General features: G+C 38.0%; 2 protein-coding genes across 11 annotated transcripts in view; both read left to right on the plus strand.

Moving 5' to 3' along the window:
• Nucleotides 1-5,065: 5,065 nt before the first annotated feature.
• On the plus strand, nt 5,066-13,543 carry CCDC107 (coiled-coil domain containing 107). The gene is made up of 6 exons (XM_027655061.1): nt 5,066-5,361; nt 7,374-7,579; nt 8,748-8,814; nt 9,803-9,893; nt 11,014-11,123; nt 11,725-13,543. Exons 1-6 carry the CDS (start codon nt 5,091-5,093, stop codon nt 12,012-12,014), a joined length of 1,035 nt encoding a protein of 344 aa, XP_027510862.1. The 5' UTR covers nt 5,066-5,090; the 3' UTR covers nt 12,015-13,543.
• Nucleotides 13,544-13,743: 200 nt separating this feature from the next.
• CAPS2 (calcyphosine 2) overlaps nt 13,744-26,638 on the plus strand; it is a 32,543-nt gene continuing 19,648 nt past the window's right edge. Inside the window, exons 1-9 of one of the 10 annotated variants that reach the window (XM_027654982.1) lie at nt 13,744-14,072; nt 14,255-14,338; nt 15,080-15,186; nt 17,529-17,575; nt 18,064-18,109; nt 18,228-18,338; nt 19,267-19,299; nt 22,047-22,202; nt 24,401-24,523. In XM_027654982.1, coding sequence (XP_027510783.1) covers nt 15,109-15,186; nt 17,529-17,575; nt 18,064-18,109; nt 18,228-18,338; nt 19,267-19,299; nt 22,047-22,202; nt 24,401-24,523 — 594 coding nt within the window. In that variant the 5' untranslated portion in view covers nt 13,744-14,072; nt 14,255-14,338; nt 15,080-15,108. Of the gene's footprint in view, nt 14,073-14,113; nt 14,513-14,533; nt 14,765-15,079; nt 15,187-17,528; nt 17,576-18,063; nt 18,110-18,227; nt 18,339-19,266; nt 19,300-22,046; nt 22,203-24,400; nt 24,524-26,638 lie in introns of those variants that run through there. The other 9 variants (XM_027654964.1, XM_027654991.1, XM_027654972.1 and 6 more) reach the window with 9 other exon arrangements.

Genomic DNA, 26,638 nt, shown 5'->3' on the forward strand with positions numbered 1-26,638 from the left:
TGCCCCTGTCATGTCCTTGATGAAAAGATGCATGAGGCCTTAAGAAGCACCTCAAACTCATCTCCCTTGACAATTAAAGAGAAGCAGGAGGTGAAGCACACATCCTGTCACAACCCCAGTCCAAGGTGGTCATCACACTTGCAGCGCAGAGAGCTCTAATCACTTGACCTGTTTCTCTGTACCGGAAACTGCTTGTGAGCACTTCTACTGAAAATTACCTTGAAACTAGAAATGATGTTTTCTCTCCCTCCCCCTCCCCTCCTCTTCCCTCCCTTCCTCTCTTCTCTCTTTTCTCTTTTCTAATAATACCCATGCAGTCTGTGAGAATCTAAAGCCTTTGGTCAGCTAGACTTAATGTAAAACCATGACTATATTACAACTACATGCAATTTACACAAAAAATATCACACTAAAACTGAACCATTAATTTAACATTTCAGTGATCTTGTAGTTACATATACATGTGGTTAAAAATTTGTGCTTGAAAAATGAACTGAGATCTTCATGCAGTAGGAAATTTTTACATGTCCAGGGTTCTCCAGGTTATAAAATGCTTTCCTGCAGCGCTGACTCTGGCTCCATCTAGTGATTCTATCTATAATTAAAGCAGAAGTCCAGCCTGCCCTTGAGCATCTATGATGTTTTCCAAAAGAGAGTAATTATCTTTTGCCAGAATTAAGCAGTGGATCTTGAAAATTAGGTTTTGGGATTTGGATATCACAATACATTTGTCTGGACAATACAAGCATCGCTTGTCCTTGCATAGATCTCAAGTGAAATTTAGCACAATGAGCTGCGTATGGACACGAAGCTGTACAGCCCCATGATTTTGAAAAATGCCCCATGTTTACATCCCACTTTCTCACCTCTCACCTGCTTTCAGTTTAAAATACCTGGAAAAATAAAATGTCAGATTCTTAATTTTTTCCTAATGTTCTATTCAGACAGAGGATTAAAAGCTGGTGGATTACAGTCTATTACAGATATCCAAGATGCTTGGGAATCTATAAAATTACACTTAATTTTGTCCTCAAATCATCAACTTCCCCACAGAGTATTGTTACTTGTGCTGGGGAGAGAATGTTTGACCTTGACTTATACTGGGTTCAGCTGAACAAATGGGATGGATCTGCTGGGTTTTTTTTATTCTGTGCACAGGATTAGGCAGCTGCAAGATCACTTGGCCTTCTATACCTGTGAATAAACTAATACTCTGACATGCATTGCTGCTTCTATTACACAATGTCACCTCAGGGCAGAAAACAGATTATGTGAAAGGATGGTAGCGGTATTGAATTTCCACAAAAATTATTTAGTAATAAACTACTTTGTAATTATTAAAAGCTAAAAAATCTTACCATTATTTTGTAATAACGAGGCTGTAAACACCCTCACAGTTAACAGTGGAGGTATGTGACTGGACCGGAGATACTCTTACTGTAACTTTGAAGTGATCTGGCTGAGTACTCCTGTAAACTCAAGTCTGAAAGCTTTGGCACTGCATATTTTTAGACTAACAAGTGTTATCTGCCAGACTTGAAAGAAGATGGTTTATTATTACTTACAGTTTGGGCATCTGCTTTTTCTTGAGAGATTCTTCTTGTACCTTCTGGACGTGACTAACCAAACTGTACTGAATTCAGGTAAAAAGTGTTTAATTGTATACTAGAAGATCTGGATAATCATACATTCCACTTCTAGAAAACATACAGATATAGTGTCTTTATTCAATATCTCAGTATCTCTCCAATACAAAGGGTGCAGGCCTCAGATGCACAAACTGACTCAAACATCCCCAGAAGTTCCACTTCTTCAATTATAACTGCAAGAAGCAGTTGTGTTCTTCAAACATAACCTTTTTTTTTTGAAAGGATCTTAATGTTTCATGTGGTGTTATCTGACTCCTGGATTAAGGACTAAGCATTTCAGGGGCCTACACATACATTTTTGAGATCTCCACCATTTTGAGATGACAGTGTTGTGGCTCTTTTAACAGGTCTACACTGCCTATCCGTTTGATTAACAAACGTTACCCATTTTCAATTTTGTGTCTGAGCCTTCAAGAACATAATAGCTCCTGGATCTTTATCAATTCTAATGACATGGGTACTTTTAAACTTTCATTGTTTAACTCATGTACTCTGCTTGTTTTTTCAGTGATTAGTTTCCTTTGTAATTTTCCCTGAAATATTGCCTGAAATGCATGAACTTTTTGACATGACTTAACTACATATAACAAGAAAGGAGCAAGCAATATTAAAAAGAGGAAAGAAACTTTAGAAGTGAACATCACTCCAAGAGAAATGTGAAAACCCTCCAGATTCTATATAGACAAGGTTGAATTGCAATTATTAAAATGTAAAAAATACCTTGCTAAGTAATTTTTATAGGTTATTGTGTCACAGAAAAAAAAAAAAGAGAAATACCATCCTAAGATACTGTCTAGTTCTAGTGTTCTAAAGATTAACTGGCCAATAAACAGCAAAACTTAAACCCTTCAGTATTGCTTTTGAGTTTGTTACAGGCAGAACCAGGGGGAGGAAACAAGAATTAACACTTGCAGAGAAAAAAGTGAGAAAAGATATAAAAAGAGCTGCAAAGAAAATGCTCTGTAAATGATTCAGGTAACTTTAAGTATTCTCATTTCACAGTCCAAAGTCTACTAAAAAAGAATCTCACAGCTACCATTGTGTCTGGTAACAGTTTCTCACTGTGCAGTATTTTCATCTGTCATTTACACAGAGAGCAGTCTAAGCATCTTTGAACACTGAGATAAGAAATTTAGGAGTTGCTTTTACTAGACAAGATCTACTTGACATTGAAATTATCATGTTTTAGATCAGTGAAATATGTGTTTGCTCATAGATGAAACTAATTCTACTGCAAAGCTTATTTTTTGAGCACGGGAATGCATACTTAAATTTAAAACAGTAAGTGTTCAAAGGAAAGCTTTAAAGTCTCAGCAGAATTAAGTGTTTCAGAATTACTACTGAAAAATCAGAAATAATAAATTTTGTTGCCGATTAACTTTTTTTTCTTTTTCTTTATTATGAGATTTGTAAAGAATACAATTTACTTTGACTGGATTTTCTCTTCTGCCAACATTTCTACTGAGGAATACCCACAGACATTCTGCAATGACTCTGATTACTTTCAACAGCATCTCCAGACTTAAAGAATTCTGAACTGTGTGGCTTGGTGACTAGAGAACTGGAAAATATTATTTTATAAAGTTCATGTAGTACTGATACAATAAAATGAGGCATGAGGCTTTCATTGAGGTCAATTATTGTGGACAAGAAGAGCAGATTATTATACAAGATACTGAGGTGAACCAGTGCAGGGGTAATGCAGTACAGTAATTTTTTGAGTTTACAAAAGACAGTAAGCTGATATTTGCTGCTGATCACATATGCAACTCTGTATTATTTACAGCTGGTGCTGATTTATCTGGCAGGCACTATACAGGGCATTTTACCAAAGGTAACTCTTACCTGAATGTAATGACCACAAACCTTAGTACAGTTCTGCACTGTGAAAATTTAGAATCTGACCACATCATACCACAATTCAATGGCATCAGCAACATTTTATGCTTCATGACTTCTAACCCAAATATTCTCTCCAACAGGTGTGAAATTAGGATGGCATTGATATTTCTTACTTAAGCATACGTTATGTTCAAAAATGCATTTATTGTCTGTGCCCTTGCAGTATGTGCCAAAGCTGCATCCCAGGTCTGCAAAACATGAAAGGTGAAATAGTTGTGCAGTGTTAAGTTACAGCCAGATCTTAAACAATCAGATAAAACCAGTCATCAGTAAAGCACATACACTGGAGTTTCATAAGGAAATGCTTTCCCTTGTTTAGGCAAGTACCTATTTTATTTTAATTGAATTTTCCTGTTGCAGCACAAAAATATGAGCTAATTTCGTTGGACAAGTTTTTCCTCCTTTCACTGTTTAAATTAACTTCGTATGAGCACTTGCTAGCAACTGAAAATATGTTTGAAATGCACTTTTATTTTCAGGTAAGGAATTACTGTCTCGTTAATTAAACATGAAACTTTGGTTTTGTTTTTGTTTTTTTGGTTTTTTTGTTGAACAGGTCATTAATTTCAATTTGATTAATAGAAATTAATTTAAAGTACAAATACACAGATACTATAAATTTGACTGTATAAATATTTTAAGTATTTTTAAGTGAGCCTCTGGAAACGAATAAATATTTGGTCCTCCTATGATAAAGCTTTAAATACACATCACAACATTTTACAGAGATGCTTCATGAGGTAAACATGCTAATACTTGGGCAGTAACTCATTCTGCTGCTTCCTCCTTCTTTGCAGCTTCTGATTCTGGAATGTGAATGATTGTTGGTGTTTGTCTTCCAGTCATGACTGTTTTTCAGCAAGTTTCTTCTACCATTAAAGTATTTAATTTGATGTGTTAATAAAAGATGCTTTGGTTTATTGCCTATGTTTACAAGTGTTCGTGTGCTTCAGTCTGCTCTTAGTTTCTTTGTGGATCTTACAGTCCACTGGCTGCTTATAATCTTTTCTCCCCAAGGCCTTTAGTTTTTGCTCACCATATCTGTACGTGCATACTTGTAGTCATAACTTTTTTCTGGTTTTCCTATTCCTGATTATTAAAACTGGGTGTGGTGTTTTTCACGAATTTCTTCACTTCTTAAATCATACCTCCATATCTGCCAATCCAGCTTAAACCCCACCAAAGCCATCAGTATCCGAGTACACGCATGTTCCCAAGCATGGTCAGGGTGCTCATCCTTTAGCTGCCCATTGCTGACAACACGTTCCTCTTGTGGTGCGAAGAGGACTAAACGTCAAACATCTGCATTTTCTGCATCTTCTTCACTTCTGTTTAACCCTTTCCAGCAAAAAAAAATGTCTAGAGCAATTTGTTTCAGCTACCACAAGCAAAGATTCATCCTCGCCACCAGAAATCCCCTCAGTCTCAATACTGCAGTTCATATCCTTGCTTTAGTTGGAGAGTCTGACTCTTGTGGAGCAGTTCTCCTGCTGGACTTCGGCTTGTTCCGAAGGAGAAATTCCTTGGGTGAATGCGGACATGTTCGGCTGGACCGCCTCGGGGAGCCGCCGGGGGTCGCTGTGCGCGGCTGTCCCGGGCGCCGGGAGCGGCTCGGCCGCAGAAAGGCGGCAGGACGCGGCCATGGTGCTGTCGGCCGTGCAGCAGGTGGTGGTCTCGGCCGTGCTGGTGCTCTGCGTCTTCGTCGTCCTGCCCAGGATATTTGGGGGAGGAGGCGGCGGGCGGCCGGGCCGGTCTCCGCGGGGCGGCAGGGCCGCTCCGGGCCACTACGATCCCCGGCAGCACGGCAGAGGTAGGAGCCGCGGCCGTGCCCGGGGCCGCGCCGCCGTCGGGGCTCTGTGCGGGAGCCGCCCCGGTCTCGGGCGGCTGGAAGGGAACTCCGGGAGCCGAGGGGGCTGTGCCCTCGTCTGGCGGGAGGCGCCGGGGATTGTACACGGCCTGTGGAAGGGGAGGCCTGGTCAGACAGCTCCGAGCTGGCCTGTGTGCGCCTTAAACATCCCCCACCCCCTCCTGTGGTCTGCTTTTCTGGTTCATCAATGCTTGGATTTTCGTCTGTGCTGTGTTAAGAAAACTGCTTTTAAATGCAGTATGACGAGAAGCGCCCGCAGGGGCACAGTCGGACCGATGGGGAGCTGGGAGGTGTCACAGGGAAAAACTCCCTGCCCGTGTTAGAGGTGCAGTAGAGGTGCAGTAAGGAAGCCAAGTCTTACTGTTAGTAAAATATATGCACAGTCATATAAAATCTGTCCGGGTATGACTGAAAACAATCCTTAAAAAAAAGCAACACTTCACATGCCTGTGATTCTGCTGGTGTACTGGCCCAGCACTGAGTAAAATAAATTTGAGACAGATCTCCTATTCTCACCTGTCTGGGCTCTTCTCCTGTTTGGCTAGTAAGTCACTTTGCTGTTTCTTCTGTGGAATAAACTTGGTACAAGGCACTGGACTCTGTTAGGATTCAACATTCTTCCTTGGTGCCCACAAGGTGTTTCCTTTGCCACGTTCATTTGTATGACTTATAGAAATTTTTTTCATCTGTTATATTAGGTATTTTAGTAACACTTCTCCTTTACATTAAAAACAAACAGAACGTAGGGGCAAAAAAATGAGTGGAAATGTATAACTTTCCTGGCTAACTCATTTTAGGCAGTTCTAAACACTGTTCGAGTTCTCTTATCACAAAGTACCAGCTTAGGTTATCAGGATTAGATTACTTTTTTTTCTCTCATAGTTGGCAGAAGCTGTAGCCAAATAGTTGTTTCACTGGTAGGTGTAACAATTTTTTTGTCTACCTGGTTGTGGCTGTATCTTGCACACTTGAATTCTGTTATTGTGAGTTCTTCAAATTCCACTGTTACAATATTAATTGAAAAGTGATTTGTACGATGGTCTTTAGTTTGGGAGTTTTTATAGAATGTGAATCTTGTTAAACCCATATTCAGATAAATTTGAAAGTGTAAGTGTAGGCAGTCAGTTGAGACATTGGTGTAAAACTTCACAGTCTCTCAAACACCTGCTGTCTGCCTCTGCAAGCATCTGCATTCTTCAGCTGATATTACTGTTTCTTATGTGCATGTCCCATGAACCCCTGATTTAACTACCAAATAACCTAATGCCTAAATTGAACAATGATGCTAGCTGTGCTTTCATCTGCTCCTTGTTCTGGCAGGCAAATTACATGCAAAAATACTGCAGACTTCCAAGGCTGCATGTCTTTACTATTGTGTAATCTTTTCACGCTAAATATTTGATTTGCAGAGGTACAGTACTTCTAAGCCTGTGGGAATATCTACATAACACTGAATTTACTGTCAAAATAGTGAAAGCAGCAACACACCATTTGTATTTCAACAAATTTTTTTTTTCTGCAACCAGACAATTCAGTTTGTAAATAACTCCTTTCTTTTGTTAGACGAGAAATATTAATTTCTAACTGTTTTCAGCACTATCAGTAGTTTCTCTGAATTTGCTTTACTTTCAAGACTTAAATTGTTTCTTTTTTACATCTACCTTTCTGTGGTTTGCTGAAGGTTTGCCAACGTTGCTGTGAAGGAAAAAGCTTAAAACTTGTATATTATAGAAACCAAGCTTGGTTTGAGAGTCTTTGCTACCTAGATTCAACTGTGCATCCTGTTAATGTAAGAGCGATTTTTAATTTTTTTATTTGGATGCAGGGCTGCCCACACTGTCTTAAAAGAGTGATGAACAAAGATGATTACACAAGAGGAAAACAATGTAATTGCATTTGTGGACTCCTAATTTCCTTTCTTACTTTGTTGTTTTTCTCTCAATTTCATTTTTAAGGTAGTCCTCAGACAGTTTATCAAGTTCATCGGAATCCAGGAAATTCTGACAGTAATACTTACCAGAGTATTCAACAGATGAGAAATGCAATGGAAAAAGAGATAAAAAGTGAGACAACAAGAGGGAATGGTAGAGAGTTAGCATTCACCCTCATGCCGTTGTATGCTCTTGGAGTGGGAATGTTTGCAGCATACAAACTTCTTAAGGTAAGCCATAGGAAAAGCATTAAATTATTGAAATTAGAAGGAAATGTAACTGCTTGGCTTGCTTGCTTTTCCAGTTCTGAGACCATGTATGTGGGTGTCAGAAAGCAATTTCTTGCTCTCTTTGACTTTGAATGTGAAATCCAAAGTTAAAAAAAAGAGTATCTCATTCTTACTTGTGAAGGCTTCTGACTTACCTATTTTTAGACACTTGAAGAAGTGAGAATCTTACCCACCCTGCAGCCTCAAATAAGAATCTGAGAACCTAAACAGTGCTGCTACCTGAGGCTGTAACTTAAGCCTCATCAGTACTTCATTTCTTTTTCATTCTTCATAATGAGATTGAGTATGGGAAGGAAGTGGACAATTCCTGCAGAGCAGTTGTCTTTGATTAGCAGTTAGATAGAATAGCGACTAGACTGAACCTTTTATTTGGACTTCTCATTTGATCGTGCATCTGTAACCTACGTTTCATTCATGTAATGGGATGGCTTTTCTACCATTTGTAAAAAAAGGAGAACACGTGATGAGTTGTTTTTAAAAAAACATCAGTCTTGATATGCGTTATTTATAGGAAGAGATACTACAGCACTTGCAATACTGAGAGTGCACCTGCAATATTGTTGCTTGCCTTCAGGGGAAATGAACAGGAATAGGACTGGAGATGGCATCTTCGTTTCTGTAGTGAGTTTCTTATTTCACATGTGAGAAAAATACCACAGCTTAGCACAATGAGTGTAGAGGATGCCCAGTTTAATATTTAAAAATTATGAAAATCTTATTTTGGGTGGTTACAACTCTTTACACTTGGGCTTGTTGGATTAAAACATAAATATTTTTATAATAACGTGTTTATACTGTAAGAAAGAAGTTTATCTCCTAGTTAACGGTAAGAGAACGGATGCAGTAACCTAGAAGATTTCTTCTGTTCCTTTGGGAAAACCGAAGTTGAAATAGCAACTGCTTTCTTTTAAAGCTTTTGTTAGTCATGTTGTCATTGCATAAAATCAGAAGTGTTAGTTTAAGACAGGAAGCAGGCATCACAGAAGAAAAGTTTCATTACTGTAGTACATTTTTGTGGTTGCTGTTTGCTTTCAGTAAATTTTTAAATGCATTTTTGTTCTTAATACACAAATAATGATGAAGTTTTTTAACACTGTATTTATTAAAGATGAAATCACATGAAGAAAGTAATTCCAAAAAGGAAAAAAGTACAGAAGACAAGGCAAAGGAAACAGGTAAGAATGCATATTTTCATACACTTATTGCCTGCTGGACCAAAGCTACATGTTTTTGTTGATGCAGTCCAGCTGAATAAGAACAATCTTTTAAGTTACTTAAGAGCAGTTAGCAACCTACAAAACCCCACTTTGTTATTCTGTATATTTGAAACACTTGTTTGAGGTTTGTTTAAATACTGCAGATGGTAATACTCTTTAAAACAGCTATAGTAATATAGTATGATTCTCTGTCTTTTAGTGTCTGATGTTTTTCTCACTTAAGATCTGTTGGGTTTTCTTCAGTTTAAATACATTATAATTATTTGATGGCACATCAAAGTTGAGCTGTTTTCATATGTTTGCCCCCCTTGTACAGACCTATTTTTAGTGAATTAAACAACTGTCAGCCTCTTTCGGTGTCTCCATCCACCAGGTCTGTAATCAGGTTCAGCAGTGATTTGTTACACTGCCTAGTCACCATCCTTGTGTGTTGGATTCTTCTTTCTTCAAAGTTCAGTACAGCTTTAGGAAGAATCACTCTTCTTGATTCTTGTGCATTCAGTTTTAAATATATTTGTGAGGTGTGAGTGGAGAAATTCATGACTGTATATTAAGTATAAATACAGTACTTACACCTCAGGAAGTCTTGGAACTACATCGTTTTTGTGACTGGGAAGGTGAGCTTCACATTCTCATTCAGTTTCTATAAAGGTGTCCTCTGTTTGGGGACTACTGGAGATAGGTTATTGGGTGGGAAGGATTTTGCTCACACATAGTAAGGCTTCTGTTCTTACCCCCCGACTCCCTTTTCACATTCTGTAATTTTACAGATAAAAGAAACTTCCTGTTTTTGAATCTGCCCAACCAAAATGTAAATTAATATCCTTCTGGTATTGTAAAGACATTTCTAACAAAGTTTTCTCTCCTGCCCCCCTCTTTCCCTTTTTTCTCCTCTCCCCACCTCCCTTCTTTTTTTAAATTTTTTTTTTCCTTTTTTTTTTATTAGAGCATCAGCTTTTAGAACTGGAGCGGCATCTAGCACAGACAGAGAAAATGTTAAATTCTTTATTGACTCAGTTGGATCCACTTTCAAACTGGTGAGTGTTTCTGAAACTTCTCAGTGTAGTTTTTCTGTAAATTGAAATTTGCAAAAATGTTAACAAAATTCTTTAAATGATCCATATGTATATATGGTAAGGAACAGTTTTTAGGAACCTTCTTTAATTAATTACTGCTTCTGTAGCCTTTTGCAAGTAATACCTCTTCTGCAGTTTGCGATCTTTTCTACAGATACCTCCCATCTCTTGTTCACCAAACATTAATGCAAAAGTTCAGACTTACGATTGTGTTACTGTGGCTTAATGAGTTAAACTTTAATATTGGCCAAGGAGACTAATACTGAAAATATACTTAATTTCAGTAGCATTTGAAAGCCATTGTGAGAATTACATTTCTGGTAGCAGAAAGAGTTTCTTCCTTTAGATGCAAGTAGAAGAAAAAATTAGTTACCAAGGTATAGCTGCTTACTTTTGTGTTTTGAAATGAACCTGTAAAGTGTGTGTGTATTTCAGTGAAATATAACTTCTCTGTTGTAGTGTGACAAGGGAAATCAGTAATATATACTCCTTGTAGTTTTAGAGAAGTTCCTTTCTTAAGAAGCTAGAGCCTTACTCATCTACTAGAAATAAAAATATGTATGCAGTCCATTTTGTGGACTGACATCCTTCATGAAACTCAGGTTAAAACATGCAGAATTTTATGACTGTTCCTTTAGTGTACTTCGAACGTAATATGTGCTGAAACTGTTAAACAGCAAATCCACTGAACAATTTGCCTAACCAGTTCCTAGTAGTGATGGCCAGGAGAGTAAAGAAAGTCTGAACTAAATGAGAAGAGCCTCTAAACTGAAAAGTTCTGTATTAGGTATTGTGGTACTAAAAATAACTTTGGTTAATTGTTTCTTTCAGTAGTCATTACTCAGCCTTGGCCATTGGGACTCCAAAGTTAGAATTCAGTGATTAGATTATTCAGTAGGTGTACGTGATGGGCTCCCCACTTCTCAAGAGACAGTTCTTCAAGGAAAGCTTGACCTAAATGTGTCACAAAGTTAACTATGGTATTTATCCATTGAAGGAAGTATTTCAGTCTTGTGCATTTTTATCAAGCACTCACTTCCGAGATAATCTTTCAGCTGTTAACATTTGTCTTTTTTTCTAGTGTTAATGCTTTAGCTTGTGAGCAGAAAGATGAAATAATGACACAGCTCCAATCAATCAGACGACTGATGAAAGAAAGTGGATTGGATAAATCAGAAAACAAGATGAAAGGTACTTTAATTTTCAGATGGGTAGATAACTAAGTATTTTATATTTTAAAAGAATAAATAGATCTTACTACAATAATATTCAGCTCCTGCACCATAGGTAATTTGTGTGGAATTAGTTTTATTCTGCAGGAGTACCATTCTTCCTGTTTCAGGTATATCCAATTTCAAATTTTTGATACATTACGTTTTTTTAAGATTAGGTGATAAAAGACATTGAACTGGGATGGACCATAGAGTCGCATTCTCCTTTGTTAAAACAGGCTTTTTGAATGTCAGTTCCTAAGCAGTCTGTTAGTATTGGACTAACTTTAGTCTGAGGATTCCCAAATGAGGACCTCTGAGGCTGTCGGTAATGCTTGCATAAAACACTAAACAGCAAATTGTATATTAATTTCAACTGAAGACTTCCAAGAGCTGCATAGTAGCCCAAGTAAAAAAATGTTAAGAATGGTTCACTAGAAATTTGGGGAGTTTTTGCATTATTTGAGTCTTAATAAAAGAGAAAAAAACAAACAGAAAAAATATTCTGCTTCTAAACTGATCCTGAAATTTAGAGCCTTTCCAGTAAAGATTCATTTTGATTATTTTTTGTGTATTCCAAGATCTTGGCCACATCTGTAATGAGAAACTTGAAGATCTCATTCAGTCATTTGCTGAACATTCTCAAGAGAAAGAAATGGACAAGGGAGAAGATGGTTGTTATGAAGATTTGCTTGAAGATTATAGTAACGATTACAAAATAGAAGAGCATGAATTACACCATGAATGTGAAATACATCAGTTGGAGCCAGATGTCTTAGAAGACCAAGAAATAACAAACAAAGATGCCACTGAATCAGAAGTGATGGGACCTAGGAGACGCAATAGATATGAATGGAATCTGCATATGTAAAACTTTAAAAGCTTTTGCATTTTTTTTATAACGTTGTATGCACTTTAAACTGTTTTAAATCAACTTAACATGCACTGCTATATGCTTTAAAAAGAGCAGTGAAATACTGCCTGTGCTCATATCTACGACAATTCTGTAACTGACTTCAGTGGCAGCAGAATTTTACTCAGGATGTTTACATACTTTATTTATTTTTCCCTATCAGAATATTTCTGTAATCTGTATATAATGCACTGTAATTACATCTGATGCTTCACTGAAATATTAGAACGTCTTCTAATTGAGACTATAAAGTAGAGGTGTTTCATAAATATAACTAGTAAGCATGATGCCACTTGAACTATGACTTTCTTGAGTTCATTAAAGAGCATGCACTGGTGAATTTAGCACTTTGTGGAAATCATTTCTCTAGGGTGGTATGGAAAGCAGTATGGATTAAGTCTTTGAGATCAATTCATAGTTAAGTTTATTTGGAGAGAGAAATTTAGCTATGGACACTATGTAAAAATAATTATATCTGAGTTTGCAGTCTCCTAAGTAATTATGTGTAGTTTTGTATGTCAGTTTAAACCCTAATGAATTATGCTGGATCACTTAATTCCTTCCGTACCCGTCACTGGTTAAACTCAGCAGCTGTCTAGTAACTGATTAACCCATTAGTATTACATCACCATTTCATGTTTAACACAAAAGAATCTCGCCTTTTGATTCATTGCAATACAATTTTTCTTACATCAGAAGTAACAGATGTATTGCTACGTATCATTGAAGAACTGTGGGTATGGGGGGTTCTTTTTTCAATACATTATGCCAGCTCAATAGTGGCCTTTTTAGGTCATTGTTAAGAAAAACGTTTGTTTTCCTTTGCCAGAATAATTTTTGTCCATACCTTCATTTTTTACTATTTTTTGTTCACTTAACACACATGTTACCGTGGTACTGCCAGCCTTTAATGACAGGCATTGCCTTAGAGGTACGTTTGACAGTACAAAGCTATTAAATTTTCTGTGTTACAATTGCGTAGCTTTTAAGTAGGCCAGTTATAATGCCTGAACTCTTTTGCCATCCTTATTCTTACAGGAAAATAGCATGTGGATTTGTTTTTCTGGAGGAAATGTACTGTACTTAAAGGGACTAAATCCATTACTGTGTCACTCACTGGAATGGAATTAATTGTTCATTCTGGTGTATAAACATGGTATGTCTTTGGTCCTAAAACTGAATCACACAGGCTTGGAAGTAGCAGCAGCCAGAAATACATCCTTAGCGTCAGTGTACTAGTAGTTTTGCAGTAGGTGAGATTTTGCCTAACTTTGGAAAACTGATGGGAGTACGAAGCCAGGGTTTCTTAAGGGGGCACAGATTTTTCCCCAAGACAGAACGGACGAATCAGAAGTAGTACTTGGACACAACTGAATTTTTAAAAATACCTGATCTTGGTCTGGTCATTCAGGACACCTGGAACTGTTTGAAAAAGTCATTGTTGCATACAGGCTTTTTCTCTGAGATGCTTAATAAAGTGAACTGAAACTAATTTCAAAACCATTGATCAGGGGGAATGAGGGAATGGGAGCCAGGCGTGCTGTGCTGCCGAAGTGTTTGCAGAATGTAGGTCAGTCCTGCTGCCTTCCAGGCGCTGTGCTGGTGTCCTTTCCCGCAGGATTTCCCTGCCCGCGGCAGTGACCAAACCATCTCTGTGGTGGCTTTCATGTCGCCTAGTCTTCGGATGCTGCTGATACTTGGAGCCCTTATCCGAAAAGGTTTGGGCTACTCTGGAGTAATCGCTGTATTTCGGACCCAGGGCACCGTGAGCCGCTGCAATTTTGAAGTCTCCGGTTCCGGCTGCCGGGGTTTGTGAAGGACACGACTGCGTGCGGTGTGTACGCTCCCGGCTTTCCCGGCGAGGCTGCGGGGGCCGCCGGGGCAGGGCGGGCAGGGAGAGCCGGGCACGCAGCCGTGCCCCGGGCAGGGCGTAGGAGCAATCGGGAATTCCGCTTCCCCATTGCGGCGATGTGCCCCCGAAGCGTGGCTGGGATCGGCCCCCGCCCTCGGCGGCAGGTGGGGCGCGGGCACCCCGGAGACGCGCGGGGGCCGGGCCCGCTCCGCCGGCCGTGCGCGGTGGGACGGCTGCGGTGAGACACAGCCCGCCGGGAGCCGCCCGGTGCCCCGCGCCTCTCCTGGGAAAACGCGTCGTTTCCTTGGAGCTGCCGAGCCCATGGTGTTTATTTCGCCTCTTACAGCGTTCTTGTTCGTGATAAAAGTTATTTCGGCGTGTGAACCATTAAGTACAACAGTGCTCTCTCCCTTCCCCTCTGTGCCTTCAGGTGGGAGGATACTCCATTTCAGGAGAGGCTGGAGGCCGTGCGAGGGCGTTCCGCATGCCCTGAGGGGGAATGGCTGGAAGTCTGTGCGGGGAGAGAGCGGCTGTGCCCATCCGAGGAGGCCTCGCCGCCGTGCCAAGCTCGGTAAAGGAGTGGGCGCTTGGGGATTGAAACACTGTGTGTAGTTAGAAATGCGGTCACTTTCTGTGGGGGATGGTTTGGAAGTGGAGCGTCCGATTGCTGGGAACTAAATGGTGGGCTTTAGGTTCAAAATGGGCTGAGTGGAAGGAGAAGCCAGCAGAGCAGGAGATGGCTTGACGATGAATGTCTTTCTGGAGCTCTCGGAGGCTTTCTGTGTGTCGGGAGGGCCCTTTTGTCTTCCTGAAATTACCTGTTCCCAGGGCATGGTGCGAAGGAGAGCCAGCAGTTGTAAGTGAAGAGTACAAAAGGTTTGATGTTGCGAAGGGGTAGAAAATTAGTAATGCTCATATGAGAGGCTATCAAGAAGTGTAAGGGAAAGAGGGAGTTAAGATTGAGACAAAGACGTACATTTGAACAGGAATATGGTTAAGCATTAGTAAGGAAAGACTGAAATTAAGAAGTGGTAAAAAAGGGAAGCCAGCAACATTTCATAGCTTGCTGAAGACAATACCCAAATTCTTTCTAATGCAATAATGTGGGGTTTTTTTCCAGAAGTGCGTATATAAAAATATGCTTTTCTCAGTAGTCTTTCCTGTTTTTCAGTTTGTTCTGAAAGCTATCATTGAACTTGCATGGATTTGGAAGTGAAAGGAGTTGCTGCATCCCCTCGAAGGCAGGTTGAGCTGTCATTGAGGGGAAAGAAATGTCAGGTATGTTAATGGAAGGCTTGTGGTTGTTTTCCTTCCTTACTTTGACATTTTCACAAATATTTTAATCATACTTCAGAAGTTTCTTAGTTTGAGGTTATAATCCATTCTATAGAAAAGAAAACTTTTAGAGAAATTTTTGTCAGAAAGGGATAGTTTAGTATGACAACTTCTCAAATGAAGGTGAGAAATTCCAATAAAAACAGTTGTCCTAAAATAGTTGATACTCTTAAGTACTCAATTGGGATGTGGAGATTTTAAGAATGAACTAGTACTTGCAATTAAGAGCAACAGAGGCTTGAATCTGTACTGTGTGCTGCTGTCTCAGGCTATTGGTGAAAGTGGTAACAGGTGTGTCTGGTTTTGATTTGCAAGACGTCAGTAAAGGAACCCCAAAAATATAATTTGAAAAGGCATGATTTTAGATTGACGGGTAAAATGAATGAGTGCTCTGCATTCAGAATGAAGGCAAATTTTGTTTTCCTGGTATTCCTAATATGCTTTGAGATAAGACAGGTATGCAACCCCTGCAAGATCACTATAGCAGAAACTTTCAGGCTAACTTTTGAAAGTCAGTACAAATAGGATCTTGGATTCTGAAGGCCATTGCTTTTCTTATAGCTGAGGTAAATATTAATATTGTTATTAACAGTTGATTTTTCTCACAGATACTGTGTACTTTATGTCTGTGAACTAAAGTTAATTGCTAATCCTCTCTCAGCCCCCAAGCACCCATTTAACTTCCTTATTTGTTGCATGACCCCATCAGGAATTCTTGGAGTTTGCCAAGTTGCTATTTTTTCTTGTCACTTTCATTTGGAATGAAAAAGGACCTTTTGTAAATGTTATCAATTTTATAATGTTAACTTTTAACCAGGTTTTTGAAATCTAAATGCCTGTGTACAACAAGAACATTTGAGGCATTTAGTGTAGGTTGTAAAAGAAAAGAAATGACAATTTTTCTCTAATTCTCTCATCCCTTTCTTTCTTCTTTCTTGTGCATCTAAGTTTCCAAATTTAGACTCCCTAGTCCATGTGATTCTTGGTAGTTTGAAAAAATAAATCTTAAATGAAAGTTAGATTGAAACCATGTGCTTCACCCCAGTCTTCAGGATGATTTTTGTTTGCTTTCTTCCTGATCTGATGACTTCTGAAAAAGGAATTACATTAAGGCTGTAACATTTAGAATGTGATCTGTTCTTTAACGCATCACAGTTGTGATGGTACAGAAAAAATATGAACTTGAGATTTAATGCATTGCATTTAGTCGTAAGGATGAAGATTAAATTGTGTTTGACCCCTTAACGGTTTTATGTACGTGACCACACGGTGGCGGTGTCATTTCGTGCGACCGTACTGCATAGAAACTGTCTTTTAAACCTGAATATGCTGAATAATGTTTTGAAGGCACTAGAGCAGTGTTGCTGAACTTCTTTTTTGGGAGCAGGCCACAAGGGTGTATGGAAAGAATGGAGTTACAGTTTTGTGAGTTATGTGGCTGCTCTCAAATCGTGAAAGATGTTTGGGCACTGCTGGAAGTAGCATGTCTGGTCAGTTCAGGCTGTGATGCTGAGATCTCTGAGCTCAAAGGTTTGAAAAGAGATTTTGGCCCTGGTTCTGAACATTCTCGATCCACATTTTTTTTCCGACTGGGAGGCCAGTTTGGGGAGTTGTTACGGTGTGCTTGCCACCGCCAAGCTGCCTTCCCTGGGGATTTGCTGTGAGCTGTTTTCAGAAAGTCATAGGGGGATAGGTAGATGAAGCTTTGGCTCGAGTCTTTTCTTCTTGCCGTGTTCTTGCTCAGTTGAGTTTGGAGATCTGTGAGGTACACAGCAAAATAAACAGTGGGAGCTGCCTAGTCATCATCATGTACTTCTACGCTGAAGCTGAGATGAAACAGTTCCAACAAGTATCAGGGGTTCTTGGGTGTCTGAGCTAGCTCCTTGTGAGCCAGCTTGTTGTTGATATTGTGGTTTTGGTTTAAGGGTAGGTTCCCAGGCAACAAGGACAATGTGACCTAAAGCCCTGTGAGCCGTGATGGTACAAAGCCTCAGGAACATGGATTATTTTTAATGTATTATTAATAGCTGATGTGGATGCTGTCTGGATTCTTAATGGCTGGGAATCTTTCTGTCATGATGATGAATACTCAGTCATTCAGTCTGATGATCTGTAAGAATCAGCTTTCAATGAGTTCTTTTCTTCCTGTTTGTAGCAACTTCATCAAGTATGTCAGACAGATAGTTAGAGCCATTGGTTTTAAATATTTAAGGGGAAATTGAAAGAGAGAACTATATATTTTAATCCTTATCCCCTAGGTATGTAATCATGTGTCATTTTTCTAGGGCTGGAGACCAGATACACGGACTAGTCACAGTCCCCGCCCACCAGAGTAAGTCTGCTTCTGTTTCTGATCCTTTTATTTAATTGTGCATTATTAACACAATGCATTTGCATTTGTATTGATGTGCAACTCACTGTTCCATGAAATTTGTTATCATAGGTTTGTTTTCTGTGATTTGTTTTTGGAGTAGAATATTTGATGCATTCTTTACATTGGAATTAAGTTGATTTACGTTTGGTTGAGCTTAACAGTGGAGTTGTAATCACAGAATCACAGAATGGGTAAGGTTGGAAGGGACCACAGTGGATCCAGCCCACTGGTCCATCTGGTCCAACCTCCCTGCTCAAGCAAGGTCATCCTGGAGCACATGGCATGGGATTATGTCCAGATGGTTCTGGAATATCTCCAGTGAGGGAGACTCCACAACCTCTCTGGACAGTCTGTTCCAGTGTGTGGTCACCTGCACAGTAAAGACGTTCTTCCTCATTAAAAATAAGAGATCGTATTGCTATTAAAATAGTTTTAATTTTCTGCAGGGTACCATGCCTAGATCTAGGGAAGCTGGGAGATTCTGATGAAGAGGTAATTATTCTGTGCTGAATAGTTTTTAGAATTCATGTGTTGCAGGAGTTGGTAAAAATACCACTCTGAATGTAAAACAATTATGATTGCTTATGTCGTTTTTTTCCTGTAATTTTAGGATGGGGACTCTTACATACCGTACAGTGGAAGCTGTCCTCATACATGCCAGCTAGATTCATCTTCAGATTGGAGAACGTCATTACAAACGCCATGTGCACAGCATCAACATGTCAGTCTGTCACTACAAATATCTTTATAATATGCCCCTTTAGTAGTAATTTAGAAAAGCATACATACCTTTTTTTTTTACACAAGTTCTCTCTTTTTTCCTTCTGGTTAAACTCATTTCTCCAGCTACTGTTGGTCAAAAAATATTTTTGTCAGAGTACTTTTTAATGAGAAGCCTCTAGGATATTTCAAAAAACCTATTTTCTTACGTACCTTAGCTGTTCCTTGTTGGTTGATACACTTATCCTTTTGTTGTAATTATTTTTAAGATATGTATTAATAGCTAGTTTTATTAACAATTTGTCAAAGGAACTGAAAAATATAATACTTTTGAGATAGTAGCTAACTTTAGTTTGTCTCTTCAAACAAAGTGAAACTTCAGAAAAAATTAAGATCGGTAGCAGTCAATAAGTGTGTGATTGAAGACAGACACCATGTTTACAAGCACTGAGTATTGCTTCTATGGAAGAGTTGTTACTTCTGGTGAAAAGAAAACTTTTGAAGTTACTTGCAGACATTTCATAGGATTTTTCTTAAGGCTGTTGTCTAAACCAGAACTGTGACATAAACTTTGGAATTATGTTCAGTTTGTCATAGCTCTTTTATTTGTTACAATTTCCTGATTACATGTTAGCATTTTTTCCCATTTGATGACTAAGAAACTTAATCACTGCTAATATTAGATTCTTTATAAGGAAAATCAGTAGCCCAGATGCTAACATTTTGGTTTATAGTACAGTAAAGCATTGTTCAGGATCAATCTCTGCTGTAAAAATTTGAAGAATTAATCTGGTTATTCAGTCATTACAGTTCCCTGAATGAAGTTTAATTTTCATTTAAACTCTTATATTTAAATTAAATTTGAAAAAATGAATATGACGGGTTTTTGTTTGATCATGATACATATTAATTTGTTTTTGTTTAAACAGGTGTCTAGACAATTTTGTCATAACAACATGGAGGTAAAGTAGCTGAAAAAATATAGACTGACAGAAAACATGAGCAGTTCAATAGTATGGTATATGCTCTGAAAATGTAGTATGTTTTAATGTCTTTTATGTAACAGGAGCTAGCTTATTAGAGAAACTTTTTAATCTGCAGTCAGTCCATTAGTATTTTGAGTGTTTCATATGTGATAATTAAAGGGAAAATGCTGAAGTACAAACATTATTCTGTTTGTATATATTTTCTGCTAGTGTATATTCAAGAGATTTGATACATAGAACTTTAATTCAGAAAGAATGCTACCTACATGGTTATTTTTTGTTATAAACATGGCAAAAATCTCACAAGTAGTAATATGTTTTTGATTCGAGTGTGTCATGGTTTAATCCCAGCCAGCAACTAAGTACCACTCGCTCACTGCCCCACCAGTGGGACTGAGAAGAGATTGGAAGAGTAAAAGTGAAAAAACATTCCTGGGTTGAGATAAAGACAGTTGAATATGGAATGCCAAAGCACAAAACTGGAGCACAACAAGAAATTAATTCACTGCTTCCCATGGGCAGGCAGGTGTTCAGCCATCTCCAGGAGAGCAGGGCCCCATCACATGTGACAGTTACTTGGGAAGACAAACACCATCACTGCAAACATCCCCCCCCCTCTTCCTTCTTCTACCTTTTTTATATGCTGAATGTGATGTCATACAGTTGGAATATCCCTTTGGTCAGGTGGGGTCAGCTGTCCCATCTGTGTCCACTCCCAATTTCCCATGCACCCCCAGCCTCCTCATTGGTGTGGTGATACAAGAAGCAGAAAGGGCCTTGGCTCCATGTAAGTGCTGCTTAGCAGTAACAAAAACATCTCTGCATTATCGTCAGTGTTCAGCATAAATCCGAAACATAGTTCCATACTAGCCACTGGGAAGACAATTAACTCTGCCTCAGCCAAAACCAGCACAGGATGCAGGAAATAACAATTTTCTCTCTTTTTGGAAGAATTAAAAAATAAACCTGTTAAAAATCCATTATTTTAAAAATATTTAACGTATGTAAACCTGAGATATATTCTAATGATTGTTTAAAAAAACCCCCAGAAATGTAACTAGAGGGAAAACCGATTTTGAATAAATTTGTACATAACCTGCACCCCTTCAAACAAATAATATAGTTCCTTGCAGGGCAGGACTCCGAATTGGCTGGAGTTCAATGTGAATCTGCCAAGATCACAATTTTGTGTGTTTCCCTGTAAAGCCAAATAGTTTCTCAACTTGAAAAAAAAAATTGCATTTAAATAAAAACTCAAATGGCTAAGTGGTTTTTGGTCCTTTTTAAATAAGGGACTAAAAATGTGTTATTTTTTAGAATGTGTGCCCAAATAGGTATTTTTGCATGTCTTAAGATGTAACTGTAAACATGGAACTAGATATAGATTGTTTTTCTCTCTACTGCATTGTAAATGTGAAGTGCAAACATACTTGAGTTGCTGTAGCCTTTTTAGGTCTGGATACTTACAATTTCACTGCTTGCTTTACCATTATTTTAAAAACAAAGTTCATTCATACAGTTCTGTCTAGCTGCAGGAGTGCTAATGGAAGATTGGCATGGCTTTGTCTGTTTCTCGGGGTCTTTCTCCTTTTCTTCTCTGCTTTCCTTTATCTTTTTGCTTTCTTTCTGCCTTCATTTTGTCTTAAATACCGAGTGCTCAATGTGCTGGAATGTACTTCTGTTTGCTAACCCTTTTTTGCTCTCTGTCTCTCTTTTTTACCTAACTTTCTCCCCACTTCTGTTTTGTTGAGAAGATTTTCAAGCTGTTCTGGAATACTTTAATATATTCCTCTGAGCAGCTTTTATTTCTGCATTGCTTGCTTCTGGGGCCCTGACTGAGGTTTCCTTTAGCAAGATACATTCCAGCTTCTTCAATAACTGTGTAAGTAATCTTCCCAAAATAGGTCACTTTTGGAAGAATAATTGAAACATAGTCTTATCATTTAGGAATTAACCAGTTAAATGATGTGAATCCTCTCTTGAAAAGCGAAAGTTGGCCTTTCAAAAACGTAAATCTTGGGTTTTGAGAAATAGCTTTCTAGAGCAGGACTGTTACACTGCTGTTGCAAGATGAGTTGTGTCCAGTAGAGATGCTAGATATGGTCACCTTAGTTTTGTTGGCACTGAAGGAATATAACTTAAACATTGAAAGTGTTAATTATTGAGGGAGAGAAAAAAGAATGGTGTCTTGGCCTTCTGACGCTGCTGCTGTTTCTACTGATCCCAACCTCCATTGTGTGGAGCCCTAAATGGTCGTAAATGTACTTAGCTTTTTCAGCTGCTCTTGTTCTAGGGAACAAAGTCCCAGTGCTCATACTCATCTACCATACAAGAATATTAGAACTTCTGACTGAAAAACATCCATTTGCCCATTTTCAACCATCCAGAATCAAATGTCAGACTTTCAATTTCAGTGATCTGTAGCATCATGTTATAGGGTGGAACCACTGAATTTGGCTTCTTTCTTTAAAGAAAAAACTAAGTAAAACTACTTGACAGTGTATTTTTTATATGTAAAAATGATAGAATTTGAAAAACTCTAATGAAAATTAAGCTTGAATATGCAGTCATGTTTGCATTTCTTCCTAATTTGAAGCATCATGTCAAGAAGTTTCTGAAGTTATATTGGATAGGAATTAAAATAATGCTGTTCTCATTCAATAGATCATTCAAGAGACTTCTATATTGATTACTATTTGCTTTGATATTCTGTTTTGGAGCAGAAGACAAGACCAGAAAATCTGCCATCCCCAACAGATGGATACAAACTGAAGCATTGTCAGTGTGAACCAGATATGAAGGAAGAATATGAGCAATATCCTCAGAAAATTGCAGAAAAGAGGAAGGACCACCTCCAGTGTTCAGATGCTTCAATAAAGGTAGCTGGCAAAGTAGTAATTGCATTTTTAAACAGCAAATGCACATTAGTATTTAATTACACTTTTGGAGAAGTTTGCATGTGTGTGTAATTAACGTCTTCCATGTTTTTACTGTAAAGAAATCGAAACATGTAATTTCAGTATTTAATGTTGAAGAGGAAATAAAACATAGGAAGCTTGTTTCAGTTGTTCCAGAGCAAGAAACTGAGGTGCTCTGACAATTTAACTATATTTGTATTCTCTGGTAAAAAAAGTAACACATTGCCTTCGTAGTGCACCTCTAGCCTGAGCATGAGGATTAGCATGACTGTAAAGAAGAATTTACAGCCTAAGAAGATGAGAGACAGCGGGAAGATCTTGGTAAAATTAATTCAAGCTTTTTTTATTTTTTAAATATAGGAGTATTATAATTATTATTCTATTAAATTGTGACTGTATATAGGACTTAAAAAAGGAGAAATGAAAGATGTAGTCTGTCCCTGAGGGAACTATTAACACTGAAAATGGAAAGGAATATGGGGTTAAAATAATGAAAGATATTATCTATACTTTTTGCTTTGATGTTGTATAAGATGTGCTACAGTTGGACCGCAAGCTGTATTAATTCTGCCAGGTTTGTTCTGTGTTTTTAAATTAAAATGAAGATGCAAAGAAGGGAAGATCAGTGGAGAGAAACTGGAAAACAAAGGGGTGAAAAAAACCAACTTTCCTCTTGTTCGGGAAGATATAGCAGAGAAGGGTGGTTGAACAGGGAAAGATACATCACTGTAGGTGTAAGGAAGCAGGAAACATAAATAAGCAACAGCTATGAGGACTGACCAAATGCTAAACTATGCTGTGAGGGTAGATGACCATTAATGGGAAGTTAAGTATGGAGATGTTCAGGGAACATACTGTGCTCATTGCTTTTCAGAGAAAAGGTTTGTGGTGAATAACAATGAGTTTGCTGATTTTATTTGCTTAACGTTCAGTGGAATGAAAAGGGAAGGTCTTACATAGGACAAAGATTATGTTTCATATATTGTTGTTATCATTTTACACATATTGTTGATAGCTTTAAAAGACCTTTGTCCTCTCAGTCACGCTTCTAGTGTTCAGAAAAAATTGGAGAACCTGCAAAACCCTGTAAATATTCCATGAATAAGAAGTGAATGAAAGAAGGATCTGTTATTTTGTGGTTTAGTTTTATGTTTGGTGGCAGATGAGAGCAACCGAGTTAATCTGAAAATGAAGAAATGGATGGCAAGTGTATACTGGGAGAGAAAAAGCAGGACTGGCCTTTTCTGGTGATTTTAGATTCCTGAAAGATTCTTGCTAAGCCCTAAAAGTATGTGTGCCAGTTCTTATCACAGATTTTAATATAATGTCTATCAGAACAATTTTTTTGTGTTAGACATTATCACTACCTGGTTAGATTAATGAATCAAAACCTCTTTAGATTTCAATACACTTATTTTAATTGATTAGTGGAAGTTGTAATAATTTTTCTTTTCTGGAAAGAAACTGCTTGTTGAGGAGCACTGCTAACAAACCTACTCTTTCGATTTCTTTCCCTTGTTACCTCCTTCCTGACTTCTGTAAACAGTCTCCTTTGTCCATTTTCTTCCTGTCCTTCCTGTAGGAGATATTTCTATAATACCCTGGGACTGATTTACAAGTCTCTTAGAACCATTCAACAGCATGCTTTGGCTTTTCCCTGTGTAGACTATATTTAACTTCTTTGCTGGTCACAAAGCAGCCTCACTGCAGTGGTGAACTTTGAACTATATGCCTAACAGCAAATCCACTGCTTTCTCTTGGCTGTTCTTGAACAGAACAGAAAAAGGATGAGCTCTTGTCTTCTCAGAGGTACTACAATCTGCTTTCTCTGACTTGTTGCTGTTTTTTCATAAAGCTTGTAGGAATACACTCCTTTTGAGCTTTTTTTTTAATTTATTTCAGTGTAAATGAAAACTGGTAAGTATTCAAAAGAGATAAGGAAAGATTAGAGAGCAAGATTTATAAGTTCAGTTTCCGTTGAAAGCTAGGCTTAAAAAATTCTTTTTTAATTAGCATGAAGTAGAAGTAGTAGAGACTTTAAAGAAGAAAGAGAAGGACTTTTAAATGAATTGTTGAGGAAAAGGTGTGGGGGGTTTTTTGTTTGTTTTTCTTGTAATTTGTTAAATTTGATTTATGAAAATATTGTATTTTTTGTGTAGAGTAAACAGCTTGAAGATGGACATAATGATGATCTTGTAGCTCTTGATGAGAAAGCTCTCCTGCAGCAATGCTACACAAACAAGCCCTATAATATGCAGCACAGTATAAAGAAATTGGAAGCTGTAAGTATTTTGACTGGTATTATGCTGTTAACAATCTGGATATGGAGAATGACTTCCCAGATATTCAACAGAAGTTATGCCTTTGGTGATTTGGTTCTAATATGTAATTGCACCCACTGAAATTATTTCTTTCAATGAGAGCTGAACTGAGCAACCCAGGGAACATTTTTTAAATCTTATCTGCAATGCTTTTGTTTTATGCAGTAATGTATATAACTGAGAATGAAAATTATTAATAATAAATACAGATATGTTCATACAACTAAGAATAACTGAGTGATTTGACTGAACCTGAACATATTGTTACATTCAGTGCCAGGAGCTGGACTTTGATGATCCTTGTGGGTCTCTTCCAGCTCAGGATATTCTATGATTTCCTCTGATCTGTAGCTTTTAGCTGAGCCTGTGTTCCATGATCCATGGATTCCATGATTCCATCAGCTCTACTGCTAATATTAGATTAAGTCAGCAATGACTTTGACCAAGTCTTCAAGCTCCAGGGATGGAGCTTCTACAGCATCTCTAGCCAACGTCTTCATGTCATACACTGCTCTCCTTGAGAAGTTCTTCCTATTGCCTGTACCAAGCCTCCCAAGGCTCAGTGTTTTAACCTTCACTTCCTGTTATACTGCTGGCTACTGTCAAAGAAAGTTTGGTTATGTCTTCTTTGTAACTTCTCTTTTGTCGCAGGATGTTTTCGGAATGCCTCATAGCTGCTGTTTTTGCAAACTAAACAAACCCAAGCTCCGTTAGACTCTCCTTTCAATTGCTTTGGCTCTGATCCTCTGTCAGATCCTTTCCAGGTTTCTCTCATCCCTGTTGATCTTGGGAAGGGGGGAGCTCTGAAAAATGGAACAAGTATGGCCTCACTAGCATGCATAGAAGGGAATTAAAACTTTTCTTGTATGGATGTACCCAATATGTTTCTTTAATTCCTTACATACATAGACATACATTCTACTAGACATACATTCTACTCTTTTTAGGACTGAGCCATTAGGATTTCTTGCCCATCTAAGGTTAGCTCTTGAATTTAGGATCATTTACAATGATGAAGAACCTTGATTTGTTCTTGCATGATTCAGTATTTCCATATGCAAAGTGGTAGCTTTCATAGCTGTTTTTTGAAAGTATTGTTGGGCAGAGTTATACATTCTGACTTTCTCATGGAATATTAATCCATGAGAAATTTTATGATGTTTTAAAGTAAATAATAATTTTAATTTATTTTGTTTGCTCATGACTATGCATTGAAATTTGCATCATTGCAAGCCTTTGTTTGATTCACTTGTCAAAGTGAATGCAGATGTTTCACTACTGGGGTCACTATTCATTTTCATGATAAGAAAATCTTTTGAAAAAGTACTTTTATGAAGAACTTGAAGAAGCTCTTATTTTTAAAATAAATTTGAAAATCTATACTATAGGCTGAAGATAATGGAAAAAAGTCTTGAATTTCACTAGAGTAACTACTTAGTATCAAATCAAATAAGATGAAAATACTGAGAAAGGGAGCAGTGCAGGACCACAAAATAGCAGGTGCTCTGCAGCTGGTATGCTCTAAAAGGAAGTCAGGAGGTGTCTGAACAAGGTGTTAATGGGACCTTCAGAAGCCCTTTTGTTATTGATTAGCACTCATGGTTACATAGGTTGACTCACTTTTTCTAGGAGCATCTCTTAGGTTCTCCCAGGTTCATGCTTCTGATAGCGGTAAGAATGATGGAAAAAATCAGCAAAAGTGACTGCATGCATATTAATTCCGTTGTGTAAATGTTGCTTCAGTTGCTGCCATTTGATTTTAAAGTGCTTTAAAATTTTGCTTAAAAATGCACAATGTTTACATGTCCTTTTACTGTAATCATTGCCAAAAAGTCAAATGTTAAAGTAGAATTTCTCCTAATTTTTCTATAGTTTGAGATGAAAGTTTATAGTACATGTGTAATTGCCAATAGATGGCAATTACTTTTGAAAATAAGTAATTCAATAACCTTTGAAAAAGGATAGTTTTCTCTGAATTGTCATATTTAGGGAACAACAGTTACTACTTTCTAAACAGTGAGAGCTGCTGCAAGTTCGGTGTTTGCCTTCTACATTTTTGTAAATTCATAGTAGAAC

This window comes from Corapipo altera, unplaced genomic scaffold, assembly GCF_003945725.1.
Source record: "Corapipo altera isolate COAL_440 unplaced genomic scaffold, ASM394572v1 1, whole genome shotgun sequence".
NCBI lineage: Eukaryota > Metazoa > Chordata > Aves > Passeriformes > Pipridae > Corapipo > Corapipo altera.

Bases quoted from the DNA above. Each gene is read 5' to 3' on its own strand.
- CCDC107 (XM_027655061.1), top strand. From the start codon at position 5,091: ATGTTCGGCTGGACCGCCTCGGGGAGCCGCCGGGGGTCGCTGTGCGCG. The intron at 5,362-7,373 runs GTAGGAGCCGCG...TTCATTTTTAAG, and splicing joins TCCCCGGCAGCACGGCAGAG to GTAGTCCTCAGACAGTTTAT. The intron at 8,815-9,802 runs GTAAGAATGCAT...TTTTTTTATTAG, and splicing joins AGACAAGGCAAAGGAAACAG to AGCATCAGCTTTTAGAACTG.